Source organism: Ruditapes philippinarum, unplaced genomic scaffold, assembly GCF_026571515.1.
Source record: "Ruditapes philippinarum isolate M1 unplaced genomic scaffold, ASM2657151v2 ctg4004_1_1_1_1, whole genome shotgun sequence".
Lineage (NCBI taxonomy): Eukaryota > Metazoa > Mollusca > Bivalvia > Venerida > Veneridae > Ruditapes > Ruditapes philippinarum.
This window is the reverse complement of record NW_026859327.1, coordinates 64936-89506: the sequence shown is the minus strand read 5'-3', so window position 1 is coordinate 89506 and position 24571 is coordinate 64936. Positions and strand designations below refer to the sequence as shown.

Sequence of the window (24571 nt, the reverse complement as noted above, 5' to 3'; positions counted from 1 at the left end):
TTCTAGATTCATCAAGTTGATTATTGTTTTAAGATTTCTTGTTATATTATTCTTCCTTAAAAGACGTTTTGTAATAGTGCTATGAAATTTTTGGTCACTTGGGGAAAAAAGCAGAATATTAAGAAAGATAAATTTTGAGATGTGATTGGATTTTTTACAGTCATTATTAACAAGTATGTGTATTATTTACTTTAAATCGGCTGTTAAGATTAAAATTGAAAAGAATTTTCGCTAAAATTATCCGCAACAAAACAAATTCTTTTGGATTTTGTAAATTTATATTTACTGTATTCCAGTAAACTTAGTTTAATTTAGTTTAATGCAATTATCCATGTTAACTTCATAATCTATTAACAGAGATATATATTGGATCTAACCCCATGCCATTGTGCGTTATGATTTGCAGAATAATATTATATAGAATCCTGAAATGATTTTCCAAACAGGATCACATGCAGATTTAAATACGGATTTATAACGGTGTATAAATTTTATCAAAACTAAATTGACCAATCGCTACTTTCGTTATGTCGAAGTTATTGGAAGACAGTCATGTGACTTAAGTCACCAATTGAAAATACGTTTAAACCCGCGTAAGTTAAAGCAATCGTCCTCCTGAAGGTGAGTGATCATAATCAATCGCCGATTATAACGCTCTGTGATTCACAAACTTGCTGGAATTTACGTTTCTGGATTGTCGAATGATTCTTTTATCATAAGCAAACAAATCTTTGCAGAGGATCATAATAATTTCATCGGAATAACGTTTAGATAAATAGCACAACACAACAGATTTAGAGGTACGCCATTGAAAGTTTTCAAGAGTTGCGTCCCTTTCAACATGTCTAATTATTTGTAAACAACTAATTTTCATGTATACTTTATAAAAATGTTTTCATTTGAAAATTTACACTTTCCATGTCACCATAATAAGTTGATTTGAATAAAGTTCCCATATCAGTAAATTTCTATACATGGTACAAATTATAAATGCAAATTATTGTAGGCACTTGAATAAGTGGCATGGTACAGTACCATGGTACTGGACACACAAAACCTGCACTTTCCGCATGGTTGCCGCAAACACGGTCTTGATATAAAGCAAACAATTTCGCATCAAACCCATGCAAATATTCACAAAATTTCAGCATATTTCTGCAGATATTCGCAGTACGATGCTTTCAGTGGTAAAATCAGGGTAATCATTCACTATTATGCTTACACATTTTGTATTTATAATAATTATATTTATTTGAATTTAATATGAAATTAGGCAAAGTTTATGAATGGGGAAGTCGGTTAAAAAATTGTTCATTTTTTCGTTTTAAAGGTGTCATTTGGTATTTTATGCACTGCTTCCATTTTCACTCGGAACACTCGACGATTATAATTAATCGGAAAAGTTGCGATTGTTCCGTTATCGGAATACACCACCTATTATCATTTAGTTACATTGAATATGGCAGCGCCCAATTAGAACTAACACTGAAAACTGACCTGTATTTTGAATAGTTAATAATATGAAATTAGGCAAAGCCTATTAACCGGGAAGTCGGTTTAAATAATTTTTAATTTTTATTTACATTTTCCATTTTAAAAGTGGCGTTTGGTATTTATGGTATTTATGCACTGCTTCCATTATTCTGGTTCCCTCTCCCATCATTGTTCCCATAGAAGTGTGCAGGGGACCTGTCTACGCATCAGTTTTCAATCAGAATTCCTTATTCATTGTCTTGTAAGTCGAAAAGTTGCGATTGACCTATTATTAGAATACACTGCTGTTTATCATTGCATAACTGTGCCCAACAAGAAATGATACTGAAAATTTCGCTGATGATTATAGAATTCTACATTTTTTTATTATGTTTTTCTTTTTAGATAACAGTTTAACACGTGAAGTGTAAGGCGGGCTTCGCGGCCCAGGGCTTTGACTTAATGTGTGTTAGGGCTGTGCATTGCCATTTTTTTCTGTCACGATACGTATCACGATATTTGTTTTTCAAAACGATGCGATTCACGATATGTATTGCATACTTTGAAGAAATGCGATGCATATTGCGATTCTTATGTTGCGATAAGTATCCCGATACTGACTTTCAGACTTAGTATATAAAAATTTGGCCATTTGTTTACAGCATAATTATGAATATTATACAAAACTATAACAATAACAAAAAAAAATAAACTCTTTATCTTGTTGTTACAACTTGGTTTCCGATTTTGATCTTTTAACAATTTACTTTTCTGATTACTTAAGGATTAAAGGTATTGTTAATTATACCAAAACAGCAAACTGATATCTACTATTCTAACACTAAAGTCCACTACTGTAAATATGGCAGTTTAACATTTCAGTCTTACAATACACCACTAAAGATTTTTCTTGTGAAAAAAAAAATAGTAACAAGTGGTTAACAAATAGGTCAACAACTTTGAAAATAACAGTTTATCCGTTTCACTCTCAGTTTTCTCGAAAGATTTGTGCTCAACCCCAGAGTATTATTTTTTTTTTGAGTTTGCAAATTTTGCAAACACTCGACGTCCGGTCTTCCACATTATACAACACTGTCTACAATGTTCCCAAAACTCGTGATTTATATTAACTAAAGTGTCCCCTTCTATTTTTTTTGCAGTCTACATGTTTTCTGTTTGTTTGTTTTGTTGTTTTTTTTACGGGAAAATGATGTCAACGGAAATGAAAGTATAAATACGTGACGAATATCACATGGGAATGTTGTCATCATCACTATTTTAATCCGACATCAATTAAGTGCGACTAAATAAAATTACAAATTCATGTTTGTAGGTTGTTTTTTCTTGAAAACGCATAGATATCTAATTATTTTTTAATTATAAACAAGTTCATAGAACACCAGCCCATTTATATGGAATTGATAAAACTTGGTTAGTTACCGTTAAATGATTGCGGACATGGGGAAACGAGATGACAACGATGATATGATAATAGTCGCGCTTGTTCACATTCGGAACTGCCTCGGCTATTATCTACAATATTAACCTCGGAAACAATACAGATTGAAAGTAGTTCTACCACGTGGTTTACTGATGTAAACAGAAACAGAGATAATGTAAAACGAATGTATATATTTGACATCTAATGTCTGTTCCGGTAGTCTTATGCTTGAAAATATGTCCGACAACAATTTGTTATTTAAATATGCCCTCTGATGTTCAATTTTAAATAAATCCGACCAAATGTCAACAGGTTGGTTTTTTTGTACTTTCCGTTTCACAGCCACATTAGTAAATATATAAATAATGTATTGTTTGCTTTTGTACCTATGAATTCACTTATTTCAGGTGGACTTTTACTACATATATCGGAAATAAACGTGTCAACAACTCCCAGCATTAAATTACTATTTGTTTACATGTTTAGTTTCTTAGCGTAGGTTAGACCGGAATACCGCATCCGTTCTGTGTATTCATACTATTGTGTTCGAGGTCCTTATCTGAAGACTGACGGAAAGGGCCGAGTAGTTGCGATTGGCTTGTTCATTGTTTTCATCCAAGCCTGTTTTCTTTCTTCAGTCTTTCAAAAAAGACGTTTGTCCTTATATTCCTAGATATTGTTAGTGTATTGCGATACGTTCCCGCTATATCGATACATCGGGAGATGAAATTTGTATTGCATCGCAATATATTGGAATTTGTAATTTCATTGCGATGCATACATCGAGGACAGGGCAGATCGCGATGCATCGATTGGGGGTCCAAAGATAACAAGCCTCATCATGAAGGCTGGCTGATTATGTAATGGAATTGGAAGGTGGTTTATTTATTCATGTATTTGAGCATTGTATTTTGGAAGTCAAAGTCTGCCACAGGTGGTCAAAGTCATATTTTCAGAAGGTGCTTAGCTAAGTTAGTTAGGCAGCAGTCAATTTGTTTTGATAATCACGAATCAGATTAGAAATTAAATAAAATTTTGTTACATTATAGTTTTGCTGTTTTATGATATCTATGTTGATTTTTTGTGACAGCGCAATTGATAACAATTGTATATATTCTGCAGTTCATCTGTAAATAATTACCCTTAGTATCCTGTGAAGATTAAGATGGGAATTGTACCAGCCAGTAAACGGACCTTGAACAGTATCTTGCATTTTACTTTTTTACTCTTATTTTCTTTTTGTGGATTTTGGAATTCTTTTAGCTCTTTAGTCATTCGATACAATAGGGGGCTAAGTAGCAGAGATTTATTTACATTCATTCATGCTACTAAGACTCAAGTTTGAAGGTTGCAAATCGAACATGTATACTTCACTCAAAAAAGGCAATGGAAAGGAATCCATACTTAAACTGAGTCATTGAAAATGGAAGTACTGAACTTATAGCATGGCACACATTCCTATTTTACACTAATGTTTTCTTTTTAACATTTACTGAAAGTGAAACCTTTTTCTAACACTTAAGAATTAAGTAGTGTCACAGGAAATGCAGGTTTGGAATTTGCTGCTTCAAGTGTAAATAAAGTTTGCCAAAAACACAATGAATGCTCTGTTACTGAAATACTGCACTTAAAGGTCAAAGGACAGATTAAAATATGAATATGTAAAGTAATGGTATGTATTCTTGAATAAAAAATGTTCACAAACAGTCATGAGAATGACTTTGTCCATATATGCAAGGTTAAAGTACATGTACAGTACTTAGAGATTATTAAATGTTCAGATTTTGTTAGGGACATAATTGTCTTCTAAATGCAACAATGGATTTAAGTACTACTTTATACAAATTATGGCTGTGATTTGATCTTGACAATTCATAGATTGAACTATGAATCATCTAATTGTTGTAGTACTAAAAGCTATTACCATGTAAAATACAAAGTAAAAGAAAAATGTGTATCAAGATTTTCTTCCTTTAACAACAGTTTAAAGTTTAATTTTACTTTCCCACTCTCTGCTGAAAATAAATTATTCAGAGGTTATTTAACTTCTTACAAAATAAATTTTGCATATTCATTTAAGATCCGCTGAGTGCTATTTGCATATTGCCACTATGCTAAATCTGTATATAATTGAGTACAAGGTAAATGCATTTGAAATGTAAACAAGATGAAGTTGGAAAGTAAAATGAAAGTTTTTTTGTTAAGGTTTTGTACAATAAAGAGTTAAAAGAACTTTTTATTAATACAGAATGTGGATTGCTATCCAGTGATCTTAGGACGAAGGAATACGTCATGAACCTTATTATCATTGTCTGAATCGCAATATTTCAGACAGTACACAATGTATTTGTTACAGCCCTTATACAGTGTTTTGTCTGCAGTACTTGTAGGTCAAAGTCACTGATGTCAAAGGAAAATGCCTGTCCACTGTCCAGAGAAAATAACTTTAACATGTATTGAGATATATTATTGTAACATGGGCAGAATGTCACACACAAAAATCAGGTATCTGTGGCCACGGTCAAGGTTACGCATAGAACCTTGAGGTCAAAGGTCAGATTAAAAATTGTTTACATAATTTATATAATATGTTTTATATATATATATATATATATATATATATATATATAATAATATGTATGAACAATTTAGTAGTTTTAAATTTAGTGAATTTTTCACAAAATTTTAATGTTCACAGTTATCCAGGCCAATATACATGTATGTACATGCATACATGTAATCCAGGCCAATATATGTACATTGTAATGTGATGATAACTAGAGATGATGAAATACCGTAAAATTCCTAATAAACGCCCCCCCCCCCCCCCCCCCCAGGCTTTTTGAAAGGGAAAACAATCTACTCATCAGTACTGAACTAATAATTTAAGCCATCATTTTATTCAAATCATTCAGAATCCATAGTATTTTATAGTAAACACAAATATGTATATGAACTTTAAAACCTTAACATTTTTTAATGTCATTACCAACACTTGCTAACACTAAAAGTATTAACAGTGATTTTTTTATTTAGGAAAAACTGTGTTGTAATAATAGCCCCCCTTTTGGAAAATGTTAAGCCCCCAGGGGCGTTTATTAGGAATTTTACGGTATCCAGATTTTGCCCAGAGCAATATGCATGGATGGATTTTAGTATTACTTGATACAAATGGTCAACATCATAAAGAGATAGTGGTGTCAGGTACATGAAGGTCTAAGTTAATTTCACACTAAGAGGTCAAAGGAAAGTAATTAGTTAAAGTTTTTTTTATTTGAAATAATGGTTGACCTGATGGCAAAAACCTGGGAAAGAATCGACTACTTATTAAATAATATGACTTATTGAACCACCAACTATTGTATCCTCTATAGACCTACAGTACAGGGATGTAAAGTTTTATGTGACTCCCTCATCCATTTCTCTGTTCCTGTTGAAACACATGTACATAATACATATATATTGATTAAAAAGTCATTCTTTATTCATTTTGAAATTCCTTAACATATGTACTTTGTAATTTTTTAATCCATTTATCTCTTTTATCTAGCCTAGGGACTGGTACCAGAAGGTTGATATTTGAAAATATGTGGAAAAATAGTGTAATTAATTAAATGCAAATGATGGGAGATGAAGCATTTTTAATAGGTTTGCCTGCAGACAAGCTATATGATGACTCTCTGGACTTTCATAGAAATTTAGTTATTAAAAGTTCATGCTTTTATGATCGTTTGACTTTCCGACATCTGACTCATTGTGTACTAGAGTACAGGAGAGCATCTGTCTGCATAAATTACATAACATTCACTTACCCTGAGAATAAAATGTTTCCAAACAAAAAGGTGCAGTCTCCACACCTTAAGTCTATTTTCTTTTAATATTACACTTAAAGATTTAAGAAAGATTTTAATTCAGATTATATCATGTTTTCTATAAAAGTTATTCAAAATAAGAGCAGATTTGTTTTTAGAATGTGACTTAATATAGTTCAACTTCTTGTTTCAGGTCTATCATTCCTTTCAACCTTTGCAGTTTCTTATATGACCGATAACTTACATATATTTGGTGTGTTTGTAGTACAGAAGTTCAGTGGGTCTCTGATGGCATTTCTGATTGATAGGGTTGAGCTTCAGAAGTCATGAAGATTTCAATAGATATTCATACATTTTCTGATAATAAAGCTTTGTCAAAATGAAGGTTCATGTGTTTAAGATACTCTTGTTTCTTAGGAGTTTGCAATACAATACAGCTCAGTCAGTAGAGATGCTGAATGTTATTTGAAGGGCCCCAGGTGCAAGTCTTGGTCAGGCTGCTTATTTTTCTCACCCTGTTACTGTAACATTTGGCGCCAAACAAACGGCAGAGTTTGATTCCTTCAGGACAGCCCTGAAAATTCAATATAATGGGAGTGTATGTCAAGAGTTTAGAACTGTACTCTAGGAGAGAGAATGTGTTACAAAGCGGCCTAAATAAACTGTACTGAAGACATTGGTTCTGTTCTGTTCTGTTAAAGTCACAATTGCCACTGGCAGCAAACTAATTATGAAGTTGATATAGTTTGTACAGTGATACCTATATATGGAAGACTACATGTAAAAGTATACCATGATTCATTTTAATAATAGAGAACACATCCACAAATGTTACTACTTGCTCTTCCCAACATACCTATACAAGATGATTAAAAGGTATCTACAGTGAAATACCACAATTCAAAATTATCTACATTGAAATACCACCCGTCAACACTGTTTGTTTGTTTGTTTCATTTTACGCCTTTTTCCAACAGTATTTCAGTCATATAGGCGGGTAGTTTCCTAACCATCGTTCCTGGAGAGTTACATTAGTACTAGACTACCTTCCTCCGTGCTAAACTACCAAAGCATCTCCCGGGGATCGAACCCAGGCCAGAGAGGTAACTGGATTAGAAGTCATCGACTCTAACCCCTCGACCACGGAGATGGTTAACATACACTGTATTTAATTTCCCAAATTTGATGCTTAGCTTGGAATATGTTTTGTTTTTGACTGTCATAAATGATGGCTATGGTATTGAGAGATTGAAAACAGCACTTGATGGCTAATATATTAGTAGAGTGTGCTCCGAAGATGAGTATAAAAATGTAGCTTGCTTGTCTAAGTTAGTAGAAGACTAGACATTACTGCTAAAAGTAGTTTCCCTTCTTTAATGTAAACATTCCAATGATCTTTAATTTGATCATTTGATTAATGAGTACATTCAAAATAAACCATTCACTGATGAACACAGTCAATCTTGAAAGGCAGGATTAGTGTAACATGCATATGTGTTTTGAATGTCATTATGTGTAGTTCTCATGCTCTTATTGTTTGGAATAAGAAATAAGTAGAGAACGTGAAGACATACAGTATGCTTCACTTATACATGAAGTAGTTTGATTATCATTCAATCATTGGTTTCACTTAAACTTACAATTTCAGTTTGTTATAAATTTGTTCTTGGTGAAGAACGAAAATGTATAGTCTTGAGGGCATTCCCCACCGGCTATTCTCTGTATTTGAGAAGATATTTCTTCAGACACATGTTTATCATTTGAGTACCACCTCTGACATCAATATTTAATAACCAGGGATATAGGCAAATATTAAACTATAAATTCTCCATAGAAGCTTCCCCGGTAGCAGTTTTTTTTTTGTTCTCTCACTCTTTCTGCGAGCTGTGAAATTTGGATCAGTTTTTAATCTAGACTAGAAAATCCATAGTGGTGTTTACTTGCCCTAGTTGAAGGCTTTATGAGATTGTGTGTAAATAGGTGTGCATTGGTGTGTACTCCAAGTGGTTATACACAATGAAGGTCGATCCTAATCTGTTCAACATACTTAAAATTTTGGGAGGTGTTTTAAGGGGTATTGCTTTGAGGCCTCGCTCAGGGGAATAAAATAGTTGTTTTTAAAATGTTTTATTTTGAATGCAAATTCGGTTAAGCCCTTCCAGGTTTAAGCCAGTTATATTTAAACTTCATGAAAATTATAGTCGTAGCAGTGTTAATAGCTGATTTAATTCATGTTGAACTTTGACTGAAATATTGTGTGAATTCATACTTGTCAAATGTCGTTTTATTACAAATATCTAATCAATTACTTTGATAGATAAGGTACTCCCATCTAAAAATATTATTTACTTAAATTGAATGCTGAATGTTTAATAGTTATGTGTGCACTGTCTAATTTTGTTACCATCTCGACAGTGTAAACTATAATTCTCTGTCATTTACATATGATAGGTATAAATATAATAAAGTGCTAGAAATGATATTTGTGTTAAAAGGACAGCTTTCGAGTGAATATCAAGGCATTTACCTTTTGAAAACAAGATGCTTTCATTCCTAATTGTCAACTATATTTTTTCTTTAACCATAATCTTAATCATAATGATTGATGGTTTCTCATTTAGTTTAACAACCATAATGGAAATACACTGTAGACTTTAATGTATACTCAGTCGTTCAATCTTATGATGACTTAGTCTGTTAAGCTGTGGTAGTGCTAGTCTCATAGGTGGGGGAGGTTGAAGGTTTGACTACCAGTTTGGTCTTAGCATTAAGCTTCTTCTCTATTGCACTCAACATTAAGTGGATAATACTTAAGATGGACATCTGTGCAGTCTGACAAGGTCTCTTTACTCTTGGTAATTATGCTGCCATTGCCCCTAGTATGTCACGTAATTAGCTAGAAAATATAAGTCATTTTTTGAAGATTTTTTGACAGAGTTATCTATCTTGAACTTTGGCTGGATGTGGGGGCATTTGTGTTATTACGTTTTGTTTTTGGGACTTAAAAATTCAGGCAAATCCATTGCACAAAGTCTGCAAGTTAAGGGCTAACATTGAGTCCTCGTTAGTTCATTGTTTAATCATGTAGAGGCGATATGAACATGTCCTGCGATTTACTGTTGAATGTCAGTATATATTTGAATAGTTAAATATTTGTTAGATTGTAAATTATGCCTGGAGACATTCATTCTTGTATAATTGTTTTTATTTCATGGCTTGATTATTAATCATTTACACATGTGTATAGGCTGCAATTTTAATCAAGTTTTAATTTCCATTTGTCTAATTTTTTCTGAGCATGTCTGGAACTTTGAAGAAAAAGCATGGTCACTGCTTCCTTAAGGTAAAAGGTAAATGTAGGTATATGTGACAGTGTCAAAATGCAGGGGGGGGGGACTTTATCATCACTTTACATCATTATCAATGTGAAAGCTTTCTGTTAAAATCTGAGTTTTGTTTTATTATCTGGTGGAATACTTGATTGGAGTGCTGAAGAAATCCCTTGAGGGGATTCATTTAATACCTGGTCTGGGATCTAGGGCAGGTTGTGTACATTAATGATAATTAAAAGCTGTCATATTTAATGTTTTGTTGGTTTCTGTTCTCTAAGTGTGGCATGTGTTGTTCAAGGGCAAACAGACAATGTCCTATTGTTCTCTTACACATTACTTCATGACTGTATTCTTTTTTCAGAGATCAATAGATATTGATTATCTTTTGTTTTTTTGTTGTTTTTAATTGATCTGTATTGGTTATGAATAAAATTCTACAAAAAAATATTCTTAAAGCTTATTAGCTATTTTGAAATTTCTTTTTTGTTAGAGAATGAAATTTAATGGTTCTACTGAATGTGTAGGGGGGATTGATTTATCAAGGACAGCGACATTAGCTATATTTAGGCAAATGTTGAACTGTAAAATTTACGATACTGTATAAATGTTTTAGTCATTATTTTTTAACAAACCCGAAGTAAGCTTTGACACAGAACCAAGATTTATATATAAGGCCATTTTCCAATATCAGCCATTGATTCTTGTTAATGGAAATAATAGATTTTTCTGTTGATGACATCTGTGACATGGGGTTTTCAGGAAATATTTTGATTGTATTTGCGTCAGAGCACAGAAAGCTACTTACACTTGAACCTACTGGTTTTATCATACGATGTTGCCAGTCTTGCTCCTAATCTAACTCAGACTATATTATATTGTATATTGATGGCTCACATTCACACATAACTGAATTATTCTCAGCGATTTTTTGCTTTGTCAAAAATTGAAAATATGGAAAGAGAGGACTTTTGGAAAAAGATAAATTGCAGCGATTTTTTTTCCTTCTTTGATTGGGTCGAGTGAACAGACCCTTCCCAATAGCAAATATTATGTGAAAAAATTTTCAAAAACAAGTCATATTATATTGCGTTAATTTTTTTTTAATCCCATTCCCAAATTTGGTATCACACCACACTTTTTTTCCCAATTTGACTGAACCTGGACTTAAAAAAAAATCATGTATTGTGGGTTGTTGTGCCCGCCCGGATGTGGATGTTTATGTTCCCGTCATTTACCATTTTGTCCCTACTTTAGTTTCGTCACACTTTTAGTACAGTTTATTCTAGCAAGGTCATTTCTTGACAAATGTCTAACATATTTTAGTATGGTGATACATGTACCTTGATAGTTCTCTCATTTATTGTCAAAATATCATATTTGAGCCGCGTCATGACAAAACCAACATAATGGGTTTGCGACCAGCATGGATCCATACCAGCCTGCGCATCCGCGCAGACTGATCAGAATCCATGCTGTTCGCTATCATATTCTCTACTTGTAAAAGGGTTGGTAAGCGAACAGCATGGATCCTGATCAGACTGCGCGTATGTGCAGGCTGGTCTGGATCCATGCTGGTCGCAAACGCACTATGTTGGTTTTGTGGTGACGTGGCTCATTTGTGATGTTCCTCCAACTTTGGGCGGAGCTTTTAGCAGTAATGTCTTGTTTATACCACTTTTCCTATGACATAAATTGCTTTGAAACTTTAAATGCTTTATAGATACTATCACCTCCTCTGAGAGTCAGGAGTATATTATAATTTTTACTGACTGGCAAAATAATGCCTCTATATTTCAGCAAACCTTTTAAGATGTGACTTTAAAGCTTCAGTGGTTTTTCTCACTTAATTGGGAAGAGGCTTTAGCCTCTTGATTTTGGGAAGAATTATGCTTAAATTACTAATTTGGGAAGTAAAAAATATGGTGTAGCTTCAAATTTTTAGAAAAATTTCATGATTTTAAAGAAAATTTTCATCAAAATAGGGCTTTTATGTAAGGTGAAAGATTACAGTCAAAGCATGTATAATGAACATGTAAAAAATTGTTATATGTTTTATAATGACACATTTATTAATGAGGTTAAATTGAACATGTGAAATAAATATACTCTAGCTGAACTATAGAATGAACTTTGAAATATATAAATTTGTCAGTGTACAGTGTGTCGCATAAGTTCAGACCACAAAATTAGTCGGAGATAATTATATTCACTGTCAGGTATCTTAAATCAGTTGAGAAGAGGATATTGTGGCTGTATGTGATTAATTTTGCCTTCTAGGAAACCAAAATGCTTTTGGTAGATCTATATATGTGCACTCATTTTTCTTTAAGGGTATTTAAAGGATATATATACAGGGCTCTGTTAAACTTTAAAGAGGGAAAAAATAGGTTCCAATGGGAAAAACATGTCTGAGACCATTAAGGAAAAAAATAATGAAATAGAGAAGCAATGATTCTAAGCAAAAAATGTCTCTTCGAGATGTTTCAATTGTTTTATTAACTAAATGTTTTCTCAATTGTTTAATTAATTTAATGTTTTCGTTTTTACAGATCATTCATTTTGGATAGACAGATAGGGCCTAAGTTTTAGACATTTTGAAGCTATCTAAATCTTAATTTGTACTTCTGTATTGCTGGGACAGCTATTGCATCCATTATTTTCAAACTTGTGTAATTCAGTTACTAAGACAGAAAAAAATTGCTTTAAAATTGTATTTTAGAAAAATACATTGATCATATATCATTGAGTATCACTGGGAAAAATCTGAATTTTAATGTGCTGTATTATGTTTTATAACTAACCATGTTCTTTTTCTCTCGTTATAATCAATTTTATGACGATATAAATTGATGTCATCATCCCTTGTTGAATATTTAAGAGTTGAGTTTCATTAACGATGCACTTAAGTTTCAGGAAATTGAAAGAAACGGTGCAGTGGATGCAAAAATGTTCCATCTTAATCTTTATTTCATAAGGGTTGTTATAGTTTTACATTGATATCACTCAGTCAGCTATCCCATTTTAAAACTCAATGTTTGTATCTCGAACTTGTTATATCAGTGGCATTTGTATGGCTGTTCATTCTAGACGTTGTCTATTTCTGGTACAATAATGGGCTAAAAATGCTGATTTTTAGCAAATTACACATTTCAAGATGTTTAAGAATGACTTTTATTTCATAAAGGATGGGCTGATGTCTGCTTAGACTAGAAAAGATGTTGTGGGGGGGGGGGGATAAAACACTTGCCAGTTTTGTCTTGCTAAGCACTGTTGTTACTGTGTTCTTAATATCATGTTGATTCTGACCAAAAGCCTTTTTGGCTGCAGTATGCCAGACAATGTCTGTGAAACAGAAACAAATGATTTCTTAACAGTTATGATCATATAAGGGCAAAGAAAAAAAATGAAGAGTTTTACAAGGAATAACTTAAGTGATGACTTAATAAAGGACGTGATCAATGTGTTTTATTATACTGTGATGACATCACTATACGCCATAAACTATCAATTTTTTCAAGGAAGTGAGATTCAGTATTGGCTGTGTCACAGTATAAGATGTATAATAATTATATTGTATATATCACGTTTTGAAACCGTGTAACAAATTTATTTATTACAATTCATAGGTAAATTAAATTTAGGCCTAAAAGTAATTATTTTATGTTTTATTTTTCCGCATAAGCTGATCTGTATGTACAAACGAACCAAGCCGACCCTACTTGTTGTATCGAGTCACCTCAACCACTGTGACTTTATGTTAAACATTAAATAATGTTTTCAGTTCTTGATTTTTGACAAAGTATGATCTATTCATAATGAAATTTAAAAAGGAAAAAAAAAATCTTTATGTTTCAGATGCATGAAGTCCTCCACAAGGAAAGAGCATCATGTTTAAAAATCAGCGAGAAAGTTTTAGAGACGAGCTTTGCCTGTTTGTATTGATACAAGCCAACCATTCTGCATGCCTTCACTACTACTGCCTAGATTCTCGCTACTGGATATGTCTGACAAGAAATCACCTCCAAGGAAGGTAATTTAGTCTGTTTTACATGATTGTCTCCCCTTCTTTGTGAGTGAGCTTTGATAGAATTGCCACCACACTCATAATAAGGAATGATAATAATAACAGGGATTTTCCATAGGACTAGGCAGATATTTGGCAACGTCCCATAGCCATGTTCCCCTACCCCCACAAGAGTTGAGATTCCACCAAAATCTGAAAATTTCTCTCTGAAATTGGTAAAGTAAAAGGTTAGCAGAAGCAGCGTGGGAAGATATATAATTATAAATGGATACTTCCTGGAAGTTCCATATACTGAGTAATTGTGATATATATGAGATTAAAAATCCAGTACAAACCACATTAGGCCTTCGTTGCTCTCTATGACTTTAGATGCATGTTGTCTATCATTTTAATTTCCGGATTTCTTTTTAAACCAATTATGACTTCAAGTCAAATGCAAAGTTTATTCTGATAGATGAAGTGTCTGTTGGAAAATGTTCACCCTTTATGTTCGGTCTATAGCCTCTGTCTGACTTCCCACTCTAAAGGTTTTGTTAAAAGGAAGCAATGCTCTTTGTAAATGGAATAGATTCTCAATAGAAAATTAACAAAAGGTAGGCATGGTGATGTATGGGAAAATTAAAACTTGAACAATATCTGACATCTCCATAACATTGATGTATGAAAATTTAATGAAATACAGACATTGGGTCTTATAATGATTATAACCTTATTATACTTTACTCCTCCTGGACATGACGTCATACTGGCTGTTACATCTTTACGCCCCTACTTTCAGAAATAACCCAGGTTTAGTTGTTGTTTTCTAAACATAATGACACCCTTGTATAATATATGCATTCAATTTCAAATAACTACAGCTATGGTTTTAAAGAAAATTCTTGCATAAAAACTGTATACCCAGACATTAACAGAAAAAAAAACAACATGTGAGCATGCAACTATGGCTTGCCTCAATGTTGCACCTTTTTTGAAAACACGTGGCTCAGGTGCATAATAAAACAGCTTACTGCATAACTGTCAAATGACATTGCACTTGTAGGCGTAAAGCATGATGAAAACGATTTCTTAATACGAAACACAAATAACAAAACGCAGGATTACCAAATTAGACATAATTATACCATTATGCAAGAATATTAATACACCAATCCTCTTTTTTTGTGCATTAACATCTAGGAAGACCTAGGAATTATAAAATCACTTTTAGTGCCTCCTTGTGCTTCTGCAGATGTTAATTCCTGGAAAAAAATGTGCATTGACCCACTTTTTTCATAATATAAATGACATTTTTTTTAAGGAATTGTGGTTAACTGAAGACAAAAAATTGTTTTTTTTTATCAGCTGGTATAAATACATGTACATGTATCGTGTACAAATTTGATATGGAATTGGAAACTGTAAAAGTTGAGATATTTAAAGCACAATTTTTTTTTTTTTTTTTTTTCCTCTCAAAATGTTTCATGTTGCACATATAAGGCACAGAACGTGACTTGGTGTAATAAGAGTATGCCATGTGTAATTTTTTGTTTATTATGACAGGAGAACATGCTTTTTATGCAGTTTTATGAATGTCACATTGATTCATTTAGTGGATAAGGTTAGTTGTTAAATGTACAGAATGGCCTAAATAATGGTAGCATTTACTAAGGTATATTTTGTGTACAGTATATTCTAAAGTTACAAGAAATTTCCGTTTTGATGAAGCTTTAATTCTTGGCAGTTTGTCTATTCATTTTAACGTACACATCCTTTACACTTGCTTACAGTATGTCATTACAGTTACGCTATGGACTGATATTTTAGATATTCACCACTAGTAACGTTTATGGACTGATATTTTAGATATTCACCACTAGTAACATTTATGGACTGATATTTTAGATTTTCACCACTAGTAATGTTTATGGACTGATATTTTATTTAGATATTTGGAATGATTGGTTCCTTCCATAAAGCTCTACAATTTTTGCAGTGTCTATCTTCCTTTTCTTTTAAATCCCTGATGAGGACGTAGACGCCCTGGGCATTTGAGTCAAGTTCAAGGTCACTTAGGCCAAAAATAGATTTTCTACTTTTTCTCAGACTTGAGCCATATTTTTAGCTTTATCAAATGTTCAAATTGTGTTTTTCCTGAGGCAGATTGTCAATATAATCTTACTGTTTACAGTAAAAATCTTGATTAGGGGAAATAACAACTTACTCTATCAACTTTAAGTGTGTTTTTTGGTCTATTTCTTAAAATCTTTTTGATGCTTATTATTGGCGTCCGCGCCGAAGCGCGGCGCTCTTATGGAATGAGATCAGATTTTGTGAAAGGGCGACAGCAACTTCTCGAGCCTTTTAGTCGGTCATAATAAAAGCCGAAAATTCCGATCGGTATGAGGGTGCTTGATTATTAAATAAGAATGAAATGTCGCTATATGTTACAATGAATTTTCGCAATGCAAACATTTACAAATGAAATAACCTTTTCCGTCAATAAATCGCGCTCTTCGGGGTTTTTTATTTATCATTTTGTAGTACACAGTCGGTTATCATGTCATGGTATGTTATTGTTGTACATGTATCCTAGAATGATCAGTTGATGACCTAAATATTCCAAAAACCTATTTATAGATATATCTTTTTATCACTCCTATCGGTAAATGCCGGTCTCTCCCGGTCTATTTTGACCAGGATTTACTAGTGACCGGCGAATAGTATGTCCGGTCTCTCCCGGTTTTGGAGTAGATGTTTGATATCGTTACAATTAGAAAAAAACAACAATAGCATGTTTCATTTTATCTATATGAGATAAAAACAATAAATATGTACACGGATTTATATGTAATTTATGGTATTTTTTATGGTATTAAAATGACATTATCAACTTTGACATTTTATTTAATTATTCAATTTGTTATCCGTGTTTAGTAAAGATGCCGAGGAATTATTCAAAGTTACAAATTAGATTTTATGAATTATTCAATTGATCGATAATTTAAAAAATGATAAAGAAAAATACAATGTACATGTACATAGTTTAAGAATAAACAATATTATATATTGAAAGATAAACCATAATTTACTGACTTTTTCCAGTTAAGCTTTGACTTATAATCGTCGGTCAATATGACAATTGAATTCTTAAAATTAATTTTACAATTTTAATAAAAAAGAGTAGTAAAAACTCAGTATTAAAATAGCACATAAAACACAAAAAAGAATAAAAGAAAACAATATTCATAAAATTTGTATTTTTTTTTAATTAAAATTAATAGATATTACAATTATTGTATAATAAACAATTATGCTCAACATGATCAACATGGTAATACATTGTATAACCAGTGTCATATTTTTACTAACTTAAAGTGTGAACAGATACCTTAAGGGGGTCTTCGCTAATAGCGATAACATGTACATAATAAGGGACAAATGTGTGGTACGTGTTGATCATGCGTTACACATATGGATTATAAATGATTGCATACATGTATATCCGTTGCTATTAATAACCACGATCATAAAGAAATAACAAGTAATATTCTAATCTCTAGCATGCCAATCAAAGTTCATAATGAACAATGTCTTTCGTCCGCTCATTCATAAGTGGTATACATTTCTGGTAGTTTATAAGAATATCTTGTCATCATATGTGTACTAGTTCATCTTCACTTGCTGCATTTCTTGCTTGGACGCCCTTTGATGCTTTGCATCAATGCTTTTCTTGTAATATGATTATCATGACTTCATGTTATTTCGCGGTGATTAGTGCTTCGGAGGGATCATTCTTTCTCCAGATTTTTCTAAATTTTAAAGAAATTGCATTCAAATAACGCATCAGTAATTGTTTTGCATTTAGACGAGCAAAGCCTGGTAACAGCGCTTAAAAAGGTCAAGGTCACCTATATATGGATAATGCTGTACATAAAAATCTGATTTTTCTCCCAGAGGAAACAATTTCTAAAAGTCTAGGTCTGTTTCTGTTTCATGTTAATTGATCTTTGTGTCATTATTATTGATTTTACCATTAACACACTTTGACCATTTTCTTTAATAGGGTAGTTTGGTTCTGAGGCTCGCTCGTATATGGAAACATATATGGAGTTCAGATGATACAATTATTTGCTGAAAGGGTTTTTAATTGGAATTTCGTGTCGTATATTTTTCTCATTAATATGTGCTATCATTTTGAACGTAATGCAATCAGGAAAAAATTGTTATGTTAAAAGGTTACTGCGGTGATTTATTATGCATTTATTCAGTGCTACAGATAAGCAGCGTATCTGCGTAATTACCCAATAATTTTGACCAATTTACCCAAATAAAATAAAAATTTTGCGTAATAAAAACGCAAATCAAAATATCAGTACCCAATTTGTTTTGATACTCTAGCGTATTTTCAATATCTTGGACCATAATTCACCTAGCAAAAACTGCCAAACAAATCCGAAAATAGCCTGTTTCCCTTTCTGTACTTTCATTTTCCATTTGTTAACCGGGAACAATTGAGTAGACTGGTTATATATTAAAGATATTTTTTAGCGGAAAAGCTTTATATACTTATGAGAGATAACTAAATAGCAGTCCAGACTGAGGTTTATTTACTTTCTGCTTCAACAAAATGGCGAAACGGGGCTGATAAAAATTAATTATTTCGATGCAGTCTAACAAAATATTTGGTTATTTTACCGAGCCAGATGTTGTAAAAAATTTGTTAAATGAACTTTTTAGACAATGTTTGTTAACAGTCTTTGTGTATATTGTTTCCGAGATCCTGGACAATATTTTGACCGATGCAAATCTATGCAAACCAATAAATTTTTCAATGATACCCAATTTTGTTTCTGTGTTACCCAATTGCTTGTCAAGTCCAGGGGTAAATACCCAATTAACTCAAAAGCTTATCTGTAGCTCTGTTTATTGTTTTACCTTTTCCCTAAACCCCTGAGGGAAATTAAATATTTTTATGTCATATTTTATAATAAGGTCATCCATCTGAAAATTGTTCAGACAGCAGTTCTTTATACCTCAAGAAAAGAGCTAGAAAATATTCCTTTTTTTGCAAAATAAGTAATGCTCAACATCAGACAGAGGAAATTCCCGTTTTTCTTCATAAAATGCTAAATTACCTGAAAGCCCCTGGCCTCTTAAAGGTAATTAGGACGTTCGGCTTAAAGCTTAATTGATACAAAAATGAAATACAAAGTTTTTTGTCATTATAATTATACTCTTCAATACTACCCAAAATTTGAAATTTTTAATGATACAAAATTATATTTCAGTTTCATGAAAAAAAATTACTAACGACTTTTAATGATACGAAATTATATTTCAGTTTCATAAAAAATTGTACCACCGAACCAAGGGTGACACATTCTTTTCTAGCCAAAGGGCTTGACTGTTTATTAACTAGCATTTCTTTCTCCTACTGTACTGGAGGATTAGAATTTTTTCTCTCTCCCTGTTCTTGTTATCTTGAATTTTGTGTTTGTGACAGTTGACAGCTTTTCTGACAATTGTGAATATTGATTAATGCAGTCCAATCCCTTGTCACTGTTAGAAATGCAGAGACCTAATCTACTTTCATTAACAGCTGCGATATTTTTGAGAAATTTTAAGGGGGAATTTTTTTCTCCATTTTATGTTGTGTAATGGGAAATGGGAAAAGCATTAAATCTAATGCAAAGTAAACATTTTCTCTTTGATATAGTATAGGATTTTAAGCATTTGTTTTCGATAGCCCTTTAGTTTTCTATGCTGTTTCTTTCAGTTGTATTAGGTACTGAGCAGGCAGTCAGCAGTTTCTGACCAGTAACCTCTATCATCTGATTCAAAATTGTGTATCAATAGTTACAATATTCGAAGCTTATTATTTTGGGGCCTTACTTTTCTGACTTCAAATAACTTGCTACTCCCTATTTTTGGTTAAAATCACATTTTAGGATTCTTTTATGCGAGGAAACTATTCAGCCAGCTTATGAAAGGTCAGTTCTAGGTAGTGCCCAGTGGTTCCTGAAATAATGTACAAAATAGCTCCATTGGTCCAGTCATATAAGCTTAACAGTCCTGGTTTGACTTAAAGCTCAATAAAACAAATAAATGACCACGGCTTATAATTGACTGAAAAAATTTTTTATGCCACACTAGTCTCGAAGCACTATTCCCAAACAGTTTCACCCTAAAACTCACATTTCAAAATTTAATTGATAATATCGGGCAATATGTTACAAAAGTAATTTAGGCTTAGTAATTTTGGGGAGGGGTTGGGAATTTCTATATACTTCACTGGTCTTCAGCCCCAGAATTATTATTACTTAAGGCATTGGCTAACAAAGGCCTAATCTTACAGCTTTATTTGATAAATAATGTTATACAAGATTCAACCTTGCTTCTTTAAGGGTAATTCAATCCACTTCACAAAACATTTGAATACAAGTTGAAATATTTGCATTATAAAGATATTATTTATGTGAAATGTAGGAACTCAAGATGAGTTTTTAGAAAAGCATGTTGGGTATGGCAGGAGATCAAGAATGTTCATAGATGATATATACTAAACCTCTGCCAAAAACACACACAGGTTGAAGAAATGTACTCATGCCATGGGAAACTTTTTTTTTCTCACATGTAAAAATAATACACCGCTCTTGTCAGTATAGATAGCTGTATCATGATAATTAATTATGTAGCATAGTAAATCTTTGTTATTTAGTCAATGACTGAAGTTTTTCCATACATTCTTGTGGATTTAAAGACAACAGCTACCAACTTACTAATTATACAATACCCCACCCGCTGTGTTGGTTAAAACAGTTGTTTCGTAACACATGTTCCAAATTTTGAACTTATTTTCTCTGCTTTCAAAAAGCATACATCTGGTTAAAAGGTTAAAAACAAACTTTATCGTTTAACTGTATACTGTTGAACCAGTTTCACATTCAGCCTTGACTTTGTTTTTAACCCTTACCAGGCTTAATATCTAAAATGAACTTGTCCATCTTTCAATATGGGATAAACCATTCATCATTTTGGGGGAAATTTCAAAATATGTACTGACTGAATAGCAAACTGTGCAGACCAAGGTCAGATGTAATGGATGTGCTGACTGAATTTGGTCTGCACTGGTTGCACAAGTACAATCTTTTGCTGCTGTTAAAAACAAATATGCATTTATAAAACTTTTAGGGGTACAGTAGTTCACTCTTTGATCATTAAAAAAAAATTCTCCAAGTTTCGTTACTTTACGAGAAAAAAAACACATATAGTTTATAGTTATGATAATTATGATAAAATATATAACCATTAATATATCCCAACATTTTCTTTAACTGAAATGTCATTTTCTGTACTATTAATATAAAACCAACCTGTATAAATTGAGTCTATGAAAGGTGGGGAGAAAAAAGAACCCATCAAGCTTTTCAGCTTTTTATGGATCTGAAAGGCTATGCAAAATAGAAGTTGAACCCAGGTGGTGATAGTAAGTGCATTAGCTGAAAAGACATTCAGTAGAAAATAACCAGATGTTGCCTAGTTTAACCTTAAGGGGAAAGAATTTATGGTGTGTATACTGCAATCTTCTCCAGTTAATATGTAAATACGATTTCAATAGGGACATTGTGCAACTTATTCAAACGTTTGCATTGAATAAACAAACAAATTATGGTGAAACTTGAATAAAAAGTTAAAGTTTGTTGAAATGTGAGATTAGAAATATTTCATGGCCAATGAGCAGGAACCTGTTTTTGACATATAAATAATAAGATTATATTTTTCCATGCCAAGTTTTTTTTTACAAAGAATAAGAAATTAAAGTCTTATTAGTGTGATCAGACCCTCAACCTATTGCCTACCACAAAGAATAGAAAATGAGAAATTTATAATGAAGCTGACCAGCCCCTCTTCCTGCTCTTCTTCTTCTTCTTCTTCTTCTTCCAGTATAAGAGCCGGGATCCAAAAGGAACGTAATGAGGCTCTGCGAAACTATGTACATGGTGAGATGGAACACTCTTCCGCTCAGCGATAAAAGTTGTAAAAACTGATAAAAACTTTATTTACAGAGACGTTGTGAAGTGAATTTAGACGGAGGCCGGCAGGCGCGCGCGGAAAGCATCCAATGTTTCCGCGGCGGTGACTGTTGATGCCAGGCCATTCCAATCAACAATTGTCCTGGGAAGAAGGTATTTGTATACATCCTGCCAGTGGTGCGTTCTTGGTAGAAACGTATACGTGTTCTACTGTCACTGGTGTTCTTCTTGGATTGGTTACTCAGTGGTAGGTACTTGTCCTTGGGGATGTCTACTAGGTCATGTTGAATGCGGTAGAGCATGCCTAACCTTGCTTCCTTCCTTCTCTGTTGGAGGGTATTCCAATCCAGGCTCCTCAGCATTTCTGTCATACATCCAGGTGTTCTGGATTTATAGTCATTTTTGACAAACCTGGCTGCCCTTTTCTGGATCTGCTCAAGTGAATCTATGTGTGTCTGAAGATGAGGATCCCAAACCGTTGCTGCATATTCAAGACCTGGGCGTACAAAAGTGCAGTAACTTGCTGCTTTCAGTTGTGGTGTACAATCCTTCAAGTTTCTCCTCACAAATCCCAGTGTTCTGTTTCCTTTGGCAGCTACATTCTGTATGTGCTTGTCCCATGAGAGGTTGTTTGGAGACAGTTACACCAAGGTATTTGCTGTGGTCCACTGATTGCAGGACTTGGCCATGAAGTATATACTGGTGTTGGTGATCTATCTTTCTGTTTGATGATATGTGTAATACATAGCACTTGGAAGCATTGAAGCGCATAAGCCAGGTTCGTTCCCATTGTTCCAAAGCTTCAAGATCCTGTTGCAGCCTTGTCTTGTCATTTGTACTCTTGATGACTCTGAACATGAGGCTGTCGTCCGCAAAGAGTCGGATGTCAGATGATGTGCAGTCAGGCATGTCATTTATGTAGGCCAGGAACAAAAGTGGACCTAGAACGGTTCCCTGGGGAACGCCAGATATAACATCATCTTGATCAGACTTGGTGCCTTCAAGGACTACCTGTTGCTTGCGGTTGCTCAGGAAGGATTTGATCCACTGATTTAAGGGACCTCTCACGCCATAGAAATCTAGCTTGTAGAGGAGTCTGGAATGAGGGACTTTGTCGAACGCCTTCTCGAAGTCAAGTAGAATGGCGTCTACTGGGTACCCGCTGAGAGATACTTGGCGATGGTGTCAACTGTTGTTAAAAGTTGAGTTTCGCCATGAGCGACGTTTCCTGAAACCATGCTGGTTGTCTCTCAGTATATGGTTGGTGTCAAAGTGTGACATTATATTACTGTGGACAATGTGTTCCAGGATCTTGCAGGTGATCGATGTAAGTGAGACGGGCCTATAGTTGGCCGGGATGTGTGTATCTCCCTTTTTGTAGATGGGTACTACATTTGCATCTCTCCAGTCCTGAGGTACTTCAGAAGAGTCAAGGGAGAACTGGAAAAGGCGGGTAAGTATTGGTGCCAGTTCATCAGCAGCTAAATGGAGGAACCTGGTCGGAATCTCATCAGGGCCTGCAGCTTTATGGCAGTTAAGATTTTGGAGTAATTTCCGTACTCCTGGTTCCCTAACTGTAATAGATGACATGCTGGGGTGGCTACTTGGTCCCTTGTCAGGTAAGTTCTCTGTGGGTTCTCGGGTGAAGACAGAGCTGAACTGCTGGTTCAGTATACTGGCCTTGCTCTTGCTGTCACTCCGAATGAAACCAGCAATGTTCTTCAGGGGGGCTACACCAACCATTTCCTGACCCTTGCTCTTGATGTAGGAGTAGAACTTCTTCTTGTTGTCTGGACTACTGTCACTGATGATGTCTTGCATATATCTTATCCCCTCATCCCAATCATTTGACCTCCTCCCCCCATCCCCACCTGCCTCTCAAATGGGAGACTGATCATTAAGAGTCAAATTTAGCAGGAGGATATTAACTCATTATCTTATATTCTAGGTTTAATTATCCATCATCACAACTAAATGGGAATAGATAATAGCTAGGTTTGATCAATAATTGGTAAAATGGAGATTCAATAACTGACCAAAGTTGATTTACTATGGTTTCTGTCTGTATTTCTTTAAGCTGTCTGGTTGGCCTAGATTTTTCACACTGGCAAAATGCAGACTTGTTAAATGTGGGGAATGGTACCACATAAGCGCAGAATGTTAAGTTTTAAATGTGATTGCAGTACAAAGCATTTTGTGTAGATTGTTCAAAAACAAATTGACTAACTGGAAACATTAATTTTTTGTCTTTCGATTATGTGGAGAAGTTGGAAGTTTGTTGTGGAGAATAGGTTAAGATGATCGTTGATTCATGGACTCATGAATAAAGTACATGTAATAGTTAAAGGCTGATGTAAACAAATCTTCTATACAAAGTCTTCTATACCCATTATAGCATTATAGAAGGAAATAAATCCAACATACTGAAATTTGTAAAGATATTTTACCCATGTTTTCTAGCAGGTGTATGTAAG

General features: G+C 33.5%; 1 protein-coding gene across 1 annotated transcript in view; it reads left to right on the top strand.

Annotated features, from left to right (window-relative positions):
• Positions 1-563: 563 nt before the first annotated feature.
• The window catches only part of LOC132756093 (ankyrin repeat domain-containing protein 11-like), a 72800-nt gene continuing 48792 nt past the window's right edge, over positions 564-24571 (top strand). Inside the window, exons 1-2 of the mRNA XM_060747084.1 lie at positions 564-800; positions 13914-14088. Coding sequence (XP_060603067.1) covers positions 14020-14088 — 69 coding nt within the window. The 5' untranslated portion in view covers positions 564-800; positions 13914-14019. The remainder of the gene's footprint in view (positions 801-13913; positions 14089-24571) is intronic.